Source organism: Carassius gibelio, chromosome A15 (assembly GCF_023724105.1).
Source record: "Carassius gibelio isolate Cgi1373 ecotype wild population from Czech Republic chromosome A15, carGib1.2-hapl.c, whole genome shotgun sequence".
In the NCBI taxonomy this organism is placed as follows: Eukaryota; Metazoa; Chordata; class Actinopteri; order Cypriniformes; family Cyprinidae; genus Carassius; species Carassius gibelio.
The window spans coordinates 2,157,128-2,169,434 of NC_068385.1; the positions used below are offsets into that span (position 1 = coordinate 2,157,128).

At 39.1% G+C, this 12,307-nt stretch overlaps 2 protein-coding genes across 2 annotated transcripts; both read left to right on the forward strand.

The window, feature by feature from the left end:
• The first annotated feature begins 2,771 nt into the window (after nt 1-2,771).
• On the forward strand, nt 2,772-3,731 carry LOC128029493 (olfactory receptor 10G7-like). The gene has a single exon (XM_052617300.1). The coding sequence runs from the start codon at nt 2,772-2,774 to the stop codon at nt 3,729-3,731; it is 960 nt and encodes a 319-aa protein (XP_052473260.1).
• A 1,264-nt stretch (nt 3,732-4,995) lies between these two features.
• On the forward strand, nt 4,996-5,958 carry LOC128029496 (olfactory receptor 6N1-like). The gene has a single exon (XM_052617302.1). The coding sequence runs from the start codon at nt 4,996-4,998 to the stop codon at nt 5,956-5,958; it is 963 nt and encodes a 320-aa protein (XP_052473262.1).
• The last annotated feature ends 6,349 nt before the right edge of the window (nt 5,959-12,307 follow it).

A 12,307-nucleotide genomic window follows, 5' to 3' on the forward strand; every position in this document is an offset into this window, starting at 1 on the left:
TTGAAGTGCTTTACCTTGCAATTGGAAGATGAGAAATGCCACTTTGGATCTGTCAGTGGGATATAAGTGCAGTTGCATCTCCAGGACAAGCGAGCATTGGAGGAGAAATCCGCTGCCTTCCTCCGCCGAACCAGAGATGGGCGCTGGTTTGGCCTTTGGACTGGTGTGCACAGATGGTGAGGAAGTGGTGACGTTTTTACCGGAAGTGCTCACTGGTGGTGAAGGTGATGGAGTCATGGTGAGTGTTCGATGTAAGGCGTCAACGAGGTCTTGGAAGGGGTCAGGATGGCTCATGCTTGTGTCAGGTGGTCTTGGTCCGGTCTTCTGTTACAGTACAGAGGGGTCAGAGATGAGAGATCACAGGTAACACAAGATTAACACAAGCAGATCAGTAATGAGTGACTGAGGAGAGACTGAGAAGAGATACTGTCCTTTGCGCAGAGTGGGGATCCGAATGGCGATGGAGGAGTTGGAGAAGTAGGACGAGGGAGAGACACACACACACTCACGATAGTAACAGGAGGGAACTTGGAGGCATTGGAGATGTCTGGGAAGTATCACATGGGGAGTCCTTAAAGTCAGCAGGTAGGAGAGTCCTATATGCGAACAAGACCGGACAGTGGTGGTGTGTGTGTGAGTGCCTTTTATGTGCTGGTAGATGAGAGTGCTGATGAGAGGCAGGTGAGTGTGCTGGTAGATGAGAGTGCTGATGAGAGGCAGGTGAGTGTGACCAGTATTCAGGTGAGGGAGTGAGCTGTGATTGGATGGTGTTGGAGCCTGGCGTGTATGTGACACCATTTTTGTCACAAACGGAACACAAAATGCAAATAATTTTATCTTAGTTTCTGTTAATGTTGCAGAGAGTTCCTTGCTCTGCCATGGCCCCCTGAGATGCCTGCTCCACCATGGCCTCCTTAACTGCCTACTCCGCTATTGGCCCCCTGAGTTCCTTGCTCCTCCATGGCTTCCTAGTCTGCCTGCTCCATCATGGCTCACTATTCTGCCTGCTCCGCTATGACTTCCTTTTCTGCCTGCTCCTCCATGTCTCCCTGATCTGCCTGATCCGCTATTTGTATCAGAAAGACTATCGCTCTGGAGGCCTGCCGTCCCATGTAAGACTCTCCTGAGGGTCCTCCAGATCGCCCACCCCCATGAGTCAATCTTTTGTTTGTTATCTGGCTCGGCTCGGTGTTCATCTTCAGTTCTCTCTTCACAGCAGTTAAGACAGTGTACTGTTTTAGTACATGAATTACTCCGGGATATTGTTATGTTTTAACTCAGATGGAGTGTCAGCCACATTAAAAAAGTTAATGGAGACGCGAACCGTTTTAAACAATTCAGTTTGATTTGGTGAACTGGTTCAAGAAGATCTGGTTACATCAAATGATTCGTTTGCGAACCGGATATCACAAACTGCTGTGTTTTGAACTCTCTCACAACAGACACGGAAGAGAAGACAATGATCAATAAAGTCTTAGTTTTTGCTATTTTTGGACCAAAATGTTTTTTCGATGCTTCAAAAAATTCTAACTGACCCTCTGATGTCCCATGGGCTACTTTGATGATGTTTTTCTTACCTTTCTGGACATGGACAGTATACCGTGCATACAGTTTTAAAGGAGGGACTGAGAGCTCTCTGAGAACTGTGTTCCAAAGATAAACGGAGGTCTCACAGGTTTGGAACGACATGAGGGTGAGTTATAATTGACATCATTTTGATTATTGGGTGAACTAACCCTTTAATCTAAATATATATAAGAGAAAATTAATTTAGCATGAAAAATAACTCATTTTAAACACAACATCTTTTGTTGTGAAAATTCCACCTTTTCAATGCAATGCTTAATTGATATTCCATGAGCACACTGCAAAGTAAGACTGCTGACTTTATGACTCCTCCAAGGTATGTTTGGTTCTTTTTTTCTTTCAGCTTGACTTCTGTAGCCATTATATGTTTTGGTAAAGGTTTGGTTAAAAAATATTCAATAATATGCCTTCCATATGGGTTTGGAATGACATGAGGGTGAGTAAATAATGACAGAACTATCATTTTGGGATGAACCATTAGAGATGTTTAAAATAAAATAAAAATCTGTCATCATTTACTTAACCTTTAATCATATAGGCTTGCTCCAACCTGTATGTTTTTCCTTCTTCTGTTAAACTCAAAATAACATATTCTGAAGAATGTGTATTCCTGACAGTCAATGATTTTTGTGTTCAACAGAAGAAAGAAATTCATACAGGGTTGGAACAACATGAGGGTGAAAAAATTATGACAAAATTAACATTTTTGGATGAACTTATCCCTTTAAGAGATGTTTCCTCATTTACTAAATTTGGTCCTCAAGGTCATAATTTTCAGAGCCAAAGTACTAGTTTTTCCTGCTGTCAATATCCCTGGAGGAACTGCATCATCAGTGTATCAGGCCACGGTCTTCATCATTTACATTTTTAGATATAAACAAACTGAGACCAGCACATCTGAACTACACCAGTGTATGGAGCAGAATGTACTTTAACAGAAGCCTGTGAAACAAGTGTGGCAGGTTGTTTATCTTCTTTCTTTATTACTATTTGTTAAACTGTCTATTCTTACATAATTATAATGTATTTTATCAGTATTGTAAGTGGGATTATAAAATCAATACTGTTTTATGAAGTGTATTTATTTTAAAGTTGCAATTATTATACTAATATTAAATAATGTTTTTTGTTTTTTCTTCTCTCAAACAGCAGATCAAATATTTCTCTAAGGACCAATATTCATTATGGTAGTGGGAAACATTAGCTTTGTAAAGGATTTTGTAATAGTCGGCTTTCCTGGACTTCAGCCTCATTACTATGGGCTTGTGTCAGCCCTTTTGTTTTTTGTTTATGTTTGTACAGTAGCTGGAAATGCTGTATTTTTTGTTTTGTTTGTAATGACTAAGAGCCTACAGAAACCTGTTTATTATTGCATTATTAATCTAGTTGTGTGTGATGTACTATTCAGCACCACAACATTACCAAAGATAATCAGCAGATACTGGTTCCAAGATGGAACCATTTCATTCTTGGGTTGTTTTGTTCAGATGTTCTTTGTGCATTATTTAGGCAGTGTTGTTTCTTTTGTTCTGGCTTTAATGGCTATAGATCGCTATGTAGCAATTTGTTACCCCCTTCAATATCATAGACTTATGACAAACCGAAATGTACTCAATCTGATTCTGGGCTGTTGGATTTTGGGTTCAGCATGTACCTTAATGTTAGCCATTCGAGCTTATCATCTCCCTTACTGTGCAGAAAACACGATTATACACTGTTACTGTGATCATGTTTCTATCACAACACTGGCATGCACTGATAGATCACTGTATAGTGTTCCAGCCCTTATCAGTGCTCTTGCAGTACTGCTGGGCTCTCTTGCTGTTATCGTTTATTCATACTGTTCAATTTTTGTGGCAGTTATGCGAATTTCAAGCACTCGAGGAAGGATGAAGACTTTCTCCACCTGCAGTCCTCAACTCATTATAATAGCCCTTTTTTTCCTACCCAGGTGTTTTATTTATTTGTCTGGCAACATTGGTATAAAGTTCAACACTGATTTGCGATTAGTTATTATTATGATGTATAGCTTATTGCCACCCATGATCAACCCCCTCATTTATTGTTTAAGAACAGATGAGGTAAAAAAGGTTTTAAGACAATTCAAAAAGAGGAAAATTAGCATTTCCTTACTTTTGCTCTGATATGCTATATTTAACTTTTCCACAATACTGATGAAATATTTATGAATGCACACCTGAAAACTATGTGTAAATATATACATATATTTTTGTATGCATGTGGAAGTGAAATGCTTTTTTTATGATATTTTTTTTTATCTAACTTTAGGAACTCTTGTCTTGTAGGATTTGTTTTATTCAGTAATACTACCAGTGTCACAGATAAAGTTGGATTCACTGTGGTTCTCAATGCAACTCTCATGATTAGGCAGGCAATGACAACATCAACAGCAAAAAGATTATATTTTTTCCCCAGTTTTGTTCAATATATATCATACATCTGCCATCATATCAACATGAACCATTTCAATATGCAATAATTTCTTTTAATTTCATCTGAAATAAAATTAATATAGCATTTAATGTTGTTCCTATTGAAGGCATAAAAGATGTGGTCCCATCTCAGAGGTCTTGACCTCCTTGACCTTTTCCAAAAATTAAAATAAAGTCATTATTTTGATATAATGTATTGAATTGTATATATGCTGTTATTTTTGTAGCTGCAGAGCACAAGTTGTATGGCTTTTATGTTTACTTTATGGTGTGGTGCTTTTTTTTTAGAGCTTGACAGCCTATGAACTATTATTATGGGAAAGAGTTGGATGAACAATTCAATAATTTTTTGTGTTGCATATTACAAATGATATTGTATGGGCTTGGAATGACAATAGGGGAATAAATAATTACATAATTCCAATTTGGGGTGAACTATTTCTTTAAGAGATGAAGCCTATTTGGTATACTCATTTACATTAACAGTAATTGCTGAGTTTGCTACAGTAATGCTCATCAAAGCCATAACATTCAGAGTCAGTTTGTTAAAACCTAAATCATGACAATCAGGAAGGACATCAAAATTTTCGATCAAAAATTACATTTTAAAAATTAGGAACTTTATGGTAATTTGTAAATTATCCCTGGAGAAACTGCATCATGTGTAATAGGCCATAGTCTTCATAATTTACATGTCAGATATAAATAAACTGAGACCAGCATATGTCAGTGTAAGGAACAGAATGTACTTTAACAGTAGCCTGTGAAATAAGTGTGGCAGGTTTGTGTCTCTTTATCCTTTATCATTCATTATAATTGGTAATTGTTAATTATTATAGTTAGAATGTACTCTATGACAAGTACATTATAACATTAAGAAGCTTTTTGCACATTGCACATTTTTGTACTGCACATTCTTCATACAGAAAATGAAAAGACTCATCTGATATTCATAATGTCAGTGGGAAACATCAGCTCTGTGAAGGATTTTTTCATAGTTGGCTTTCCTGGACTTCAGCCTCATTACTATGGCCTCATATCAGCCATTCTGTTTCTTGTTTATGTGTTTACATTGGTGGGAAATGCTGTATTTTTTACAGCTTTTGTAACAACTAAGAGCCTTCAGAGGCCTGTATATTATTTCATTATAAATCTTGTCATGTGTGATGTACTATTCAGCACAGCAACATTACCAAAGATAATCAGCAGATACTGGTTCCAAGATGGAACCATTTCATTCTTGGGTTGTTTTGTTCAGATGTTCTTTGTGCACTATTTAGGTGGTGTTTGTTCAAATGTTCTGGTAGTAATGGCTATGGATCGCTATGCAGCAATTTGTTATCCACTTCAATATCATAGTCTCATGACAAACCGAAATGTAGTCATTTTGATCATTGGGTCTTGGATTTTGAGTTTAGCAGGACCCTTAATGATAGTCATCCGAGCTTACCCTCTCCCTTACTGTGCCGAAAACGCCATCATACACTGTTACTGTGATCATGTGTCTGTAACAACATTGACGTGCACTGAGAGATCACTGTATAGTATTCCAGCCCTCATTTATGCCCTTGTTGTACTATTAGGCTCCTTTGTTGTTATTATATTCTCTTACTGCTCCATCTTTGTGGCAGTTATGCGAATCTCAAGCACTCAAGGAAGGATGAAGACTTTCTCCACCTGCAGTCCTCAACTCATCATAATTGCTCTCTATTTTCTACCCAGGTGTCTAATTTATTTATTTGGCAACATTGGTGTGAAGTACAGTACTGATTTGCGATTACTCATTGTTATGATGTATAACCTACTACCACCCATGATAAACCCCCTGATTTATTGTTTGAGAACAGAAGAGGTAAAAAAGATTTTAAAAAGACCATTCCAAAAGAAACAAATTGGCATTCCTTTACAGTCGGTCTGACATGTTTAATTTATTGAGTTCGACAAACTTTAGTCAAGCTATATAGATAATATTCCCATATTTATAAACATTTAACAGATTCCAGTAAGTATTGGAAATGGATTTGACCATTCTAATCAGTCTGGGTACTCATATAACATTAATTATCTTAACCCAATGATTTACAGACTAAAGATATCAAAGATGTATTGACAGAAAAAAAGATAAGAATAACATTGTGCATGTACTTTGTAGTTTATATATATATATATATATATATATATATATATATATATATATATATATATATATATATATATATATATTGATTCCTACTTTATTCCCCAGGAAATGTTTATCCCAAATGTTTGTTGTGAGATTCTGTATAATATGCAGGACTGATTGTTCTCATGTTTTCAGTACAATTTTCCTTCTTTATATTGACTCATATCATTGATGCAAAATGCCAACATAAGGCCAAACTGTATAATATTCATTATGATTTCATTTTGAGCCATCCCAGTTTGGTTAATATACAAAAGTCACACAAATATTGACAAATGAAATTTGATGGTTTATTATTGGACAAGAGCTGTGCAAAAACCTCAACTGCAGGTCTGAATAGTTCTGTTTTGATTAATGGAAGTAAAACCATTTAATAGGTTAATTTTCTCATATTAGAAAAAAATATTTGTTGTATTAACAGATATATAAAAAAAAAATACTGTGAAATTACTCTGCTGTAGTAAAGACATTCTGTGAGCACTTGACAGAAAATGACCAAAGACATGGGAAATCTGACTAGAGAGACTAATCTACTTTGAGTGTAAACTAATCAAGCAAAAGCACATTAGCATGCAATGATTGCATCCAGCTGCTGCTGATTGCAGCATGAGCATAGACGGAGTGTGTATAGGGCTCGGGAAGGCTTAGACATCCCCTGGCAAAGGAGACTTAGGGCAAAAATGCCAGTAAATTGGACTAAATTTCCATTTATTATGTCTGTTGATAACAAAGTGAAAATCAACAGACAGTGCCAATTGTGGCTTCAAATTAAGATCTGCTCATGTTGCACTGTATTTCATTTTAGAAGTTTTTGCAGTGTTACACATTTTAACCAATCACACACAATTCAGTTGAGCTTAGGAATGCAGTGACCAATCAGAGACATTCAGATAAGTCATCACTTAAATGACTTACTTAAAAACTTTGAGTGTGTGCACGTACTCTGACTGAATTCACTTTATATATATGGAAAGGAAACGTTATATAGCATAATTATCAATTTCTAATGTTTTTTTTAATCACTTCATGTTAAATACAAATTCAGTCCCATTTTACTATATAAATTTTATTAGCCTACATGACACCCATGTCTAGTTGTTGCCTAAAAATACGGGTGGGCTAGCCTTACCCTGGAGTTGGCCTATGAGCGCGAGTATAAATAGGCAGCAGATGCACTGCATACTCAAATTTTCACTGAGGAGCCGAGGTGGTTACCTGGCCACTCAGCGGTGGTACAGTATCCGTGGAGACGAGATGCGATGTCTCCGTTCCCTCCTTCAGGGAACAAGGGTTACAATATGTAACCGAGACATTCCCTTTCAGTTGTTCACTTTCGACATAACGTTGGTGACCAACAAATTGGAAATCCCTACCAAAATGCCACTGATGCTGCCCCTGTCCTGTGCGAGCCACCTGCACCTGGAAATTGCAGAAATCCACCAGGGAAACACAGGCTCTGATGCTACACTGTGTACTTTACACACATGAGACCGCCTTAGGTCTTTACATATGGAACCCAGCTCATTACTGTTTCACACAGGTACATCGAGTGAGGGCCTGGAACTGGACATTCCACAACGTCTGGCTGCTGAGGGATAGAGGATCTCGACAGGGTCTATAGTACACACTCTCTGGAGTGGTTTTAGCAAGCCGACAGTAAACCGAGTCCTCTCTGTGCTTCTACTAATTTGACGTGAGAACATAGGCGGATACCGGTTCAACATGAAGGCTATAAAACCTAGCAAACATGTTGGGGGTCATCCAGCTTGCTGAATATCTGTAAGCAAGGCACCAAAAAACCAGTGCCCAGGAGGATGCAACACTCCTAGTAGAGTAAGCTTGTAACCTGAAAGGGCAGGGCACACCCTTTGCTTGATTTTCTATCCAGCGGGCCATCCTCTGCTTGGAGACGGCATTCCCCTTCTGCTGGCCCCCGTAACAAAAAAAAAAAAACTGTTTTGATGTCCTGAAGCTTTGTGTCCAGTCCATGTGCAATAATAAAGCACAGATTATACAAAGTAAAGCTAGGGCTGGCTCTGCCTACTCCAGGGCCAGCACTTGCATGTTCACTATCTGATCCTTGAAGGGAGTAGTAGGAAGTTTGGGCACATAGCCGGACCGGGCCCTCAGGATTACCTTGGAGTCAGCCGGCCCAAACTCTAGGCATGATTCGTTGACTGAAAATGTGTGCAGGTCCCCTACCCTCTTGATAGAGGCCAATGCAATTAGGAGCAGAGTCTTCATTGAAAGAACTTCAGCTCAACTGATTGCAAAGGCTCAAATGGGATCCACTGTAACAAAGACACATCCCAAGAAGGGATAGAGGGAGGTTAAGGAGGGTTCAACCTACTCATCTCCCTAAAGAACCTGATGATCAGGTCATGCTTCCCCAAAGTTCTTCCCTCCACAGGGTCATGGTTAGCAGAAATAGCAGTGATGAATACTTCAAGGGTGGAATGAGAGAACTTTTGCTCCAACACTTCAAACAAGAAGGAGAGATATACTCTGAGTGGATATCTTTGGGGGTCCTCTCAATGAGAGGAACACAATTAGATGAAAAGATTCCACCTTAAGGCGTAAGCGTGCCTCGTAGATAGTGCTTGGGCAGAAGTGATGGTGGCCATTACCTCTTGGGGTAGGCCACCTAGAACCTTCATGTCCTTTACAATGACCAGACATGAAGTTTCCATAGTTATGGACGTGGGTGCCACAGGGTGCCCCATCTTTGAGTCAGTAGATCCTTCTTCAGAAGATTCTGCCAGGGAGAGACTGTCTCGAGGAGCATCAGTGCTGGGAACTAGGCCCAAGTGGGCCAGTAGAGCATCACAAGCAGTACCTGCTCCTCATCCTCCCCGACTTTGCAAAGTGTCTGTTCGAGAAGGCTCACAGGGGGTGAAATGCGTATTTGTCTAGGCCCAAATGGCAGTGAGAGGTTCCTTTAGAGGCAAACAGGTCTACCTGAGCAACTCAGAAATGTCTCCAAATAAGCTGGAACATTTGAGGAGTCTCCATTCTTCAGGGTGCACAGCTCGTGACAGTTTGTCCCCTGCGTAGTTGTGCAGCCCCGGAGTGTGAATGCCATGAAGTGACCTCAGATGCTTCTGACTCGAAAGGAGGAGGTGGCAGGTGAGTTACGACAGACGACATACGCATTGGACATGCAGCAGACCACCTTGCCGGTTGATCTACACAATGGTTGCAGTGCTGTCCGTATAGACCAATGCATGTCTGCCTTGTAAGCATCCTATGAGATGGTTCAAGGCAAAACACACTACTAACAACTCCAGGCAATTGATATTCCACGGCAGTTGGGGGCCAGTCCACACCAACAAGACTGCTTGCCTGTTGTACATTGCACCCCATCCGGTAGTAGAGGCATCCGTGTGTACCACAGCATGCCTCGAGAACTGTTCTAGAGGCATTCCTGCCCAAAGAAACGTGAGGTTCTCTGGGTCATGCGATGTCCATGCTTTTGGTCTAGCAGCGCTGTCCAGGATCACTGGCAGACATGAGTGATGTTCCCTATTGCCCCCTTGTCCCTGACCGGCCTCTTGAAATCAAGGAGCTCTGCCACTCATCTGATCTGGCCCTCCGTGCAACCAAGCAAGCAGCTCATGCCATCGTCCACTCACTTGGGGCTCTGATCGTCACAGAGAGGCATTTATGGCTGAACCTGTCAGAGCTAAAGGAGAAGGACTGGTCCTTTCTCCTTGGTGCCCCGATTTCGTCTACTGGACTTTTCGGAACTGCTGTTGAGACAGTAGTCTGTAGGTTCAAAGAGGCGAAGGTTAAGTCAGCAGCATTTGAGCAGTACATGCCTTGCCATAGGCCGCATCCTTCCGTGCAGCCTCCTGAACCTGCTGCTAGGCCTAGCTGGTGACAGAGTCGGAAAGCAAGTGTGACTGTGAGAGCCCCACCTCTGAGGACCCTGCATGCTGGGAAGCAGCCTCTCCCAAAGCCGAGACATGACCTCAGGGAAGTCATCGAAGCTAGGAAGTGAAAGTTTAGACCCTAAGTTTCCAGGTTTTATTTATTTTGTCTCCGAGGCTTATGATTGTGATTTCTGTTACCCCTTTTCACTGATTCCTTTGCAGTTCCTTTATGGACCTAGGGTTGGGAAATTTTGATTTATTTTTGGTTTATTCACTTCACGTTGTCATTAACATATATTTTTCTTTCATTTATAACTACAATTTTTGTCATGTAATTGAGATCACTAACTGATTTCAGCTTATAGTTTTTACCCAGCCAAAAATATAAACTCAGTCGTATTAAAAAATATGTTATGGAAAGACACCCTTATCCATTAATTAATTAACAGACAGGTTTTTATGCACAGTTATTAGATTACATTATTAGGTTACTTTGACCATCATAGTTCAACATAATCTATAAAGGTGAGAATCAAGATACACCACCTCCACCCCACAATTCGTGCCCCCTCAAAAATAATGAGTGCATGACGCCCCTGGTTATAGAAATGGAAATTATTGTGTATAAATTTGATTTTAAGAAAAAATAGACAGTAAAGAATTAACTTGATGGAGCTCAAACTCAAACATATAGTAGCAACAAAAGTGACGTTAATAAATGTAATCAACTCCTTCACACCTTAGAGTTATATAGTACTTTAAAAACATATTAGTACATAAAGCATTACTCTAGAATTGAGCTATATTTACTATATAATCTGTATTAGAATCTATTTAGAGGGTTTTGTCTTTTAAAGGTCCCGTTTTTCGCGCTTTTTTGAAGCTTTGATTGCGTTTACAGCGTGCAATATAACATGTTTTTATGTTTCGCATGTAAAAAAACACAGTATTTTTCACACAATTCACCTATCTGTATACCGCTGTTTTCACTGTCACAAAAACGGGCTGATGACTTCCTTGTTCTATAAAGTCCCTCCTTCAGAAATACGTAACGAGTTTTGATTGGGCCAGCGGTTACTGTGTTGTGATTCGACACCAGCTTAGAGCAGACCTCCTGATAACGCGATTGGGCTAGAACGCACGTGCTGGAGATGTACTTATAATCACAGGAACGTTTTTACTGACGAGATGCGCGTGAACATCGCATTCGTTTTTTTGCACAGCCCTAACATCTAGTTAACAAAGCTAAACAGCGTTGCCCTTTTTGTAGTAAGTTACAGAAACTGTTAAACGCACCAACTTAGATAATAAAATACACTTACCGGTTGTGGTCCATAAACAACGCCTTCTCCAGACAAAGAGGGAACTGCTCCATCTTTCAAGAATAATCTTTTTGCGAATCCGGCTTTAAACTGATTGAGATTGAGGAAGTTGTCCTCAGCAAGCTGTCCTCAGCAACATGTGCTGCACATAGTTTTACATGTGGATTATACTTTTCGAGAACCGAGTTAAACATAAATTGTAACCATTAATCTCCAAGTACAGCGTCCGTGGGAATCCCAAACAAAGATGATTTGACTCCAAGATGAAAATAACAGCGTTTCAACGACATGTCGAACACAAATGCAGCTCTTCCTTCTTCTCCGTCGGAGCGTAACAAGACCACGCCCCCTGTTTGTGAATTCATGTTAGTCAAAAAACTGTTTTAGTGACGTCATTACTGAAGGAACTAGAGGGCTGTAGTCCAAACGGGTCGTTTTTTGTAGGCGAATTCTGTTAAATAAAATATCTCGCTTGGCATTGAACTTTGAACTTTAGAATTTTACAGATATTTTTATTACTCTAACAACAACATTACACACTAACTAAAGTTTAAAACATGGGATCACGAAGAAGGGGACCTTTAAAAAAAATATTATTATTATAATTAAAATCTCAATCAGGGCTGTCTATTTTACATAGGATTATATTATATTATATTATATTATATTATATTATATTATATTATATTATATTATATTATATTATATTATATTATATTATATTATATTATATTATATTACACACTAACTAAAGTTTAAAACATGGGATCACGAAGAAGGGGACCTTTAAAAAAAATATTATTATTATAATTAAAATCTCAATCAGGGCTGTCTATTTTACATAGGATTATATATTATATTATATCATATCATATCATATCATATCATATC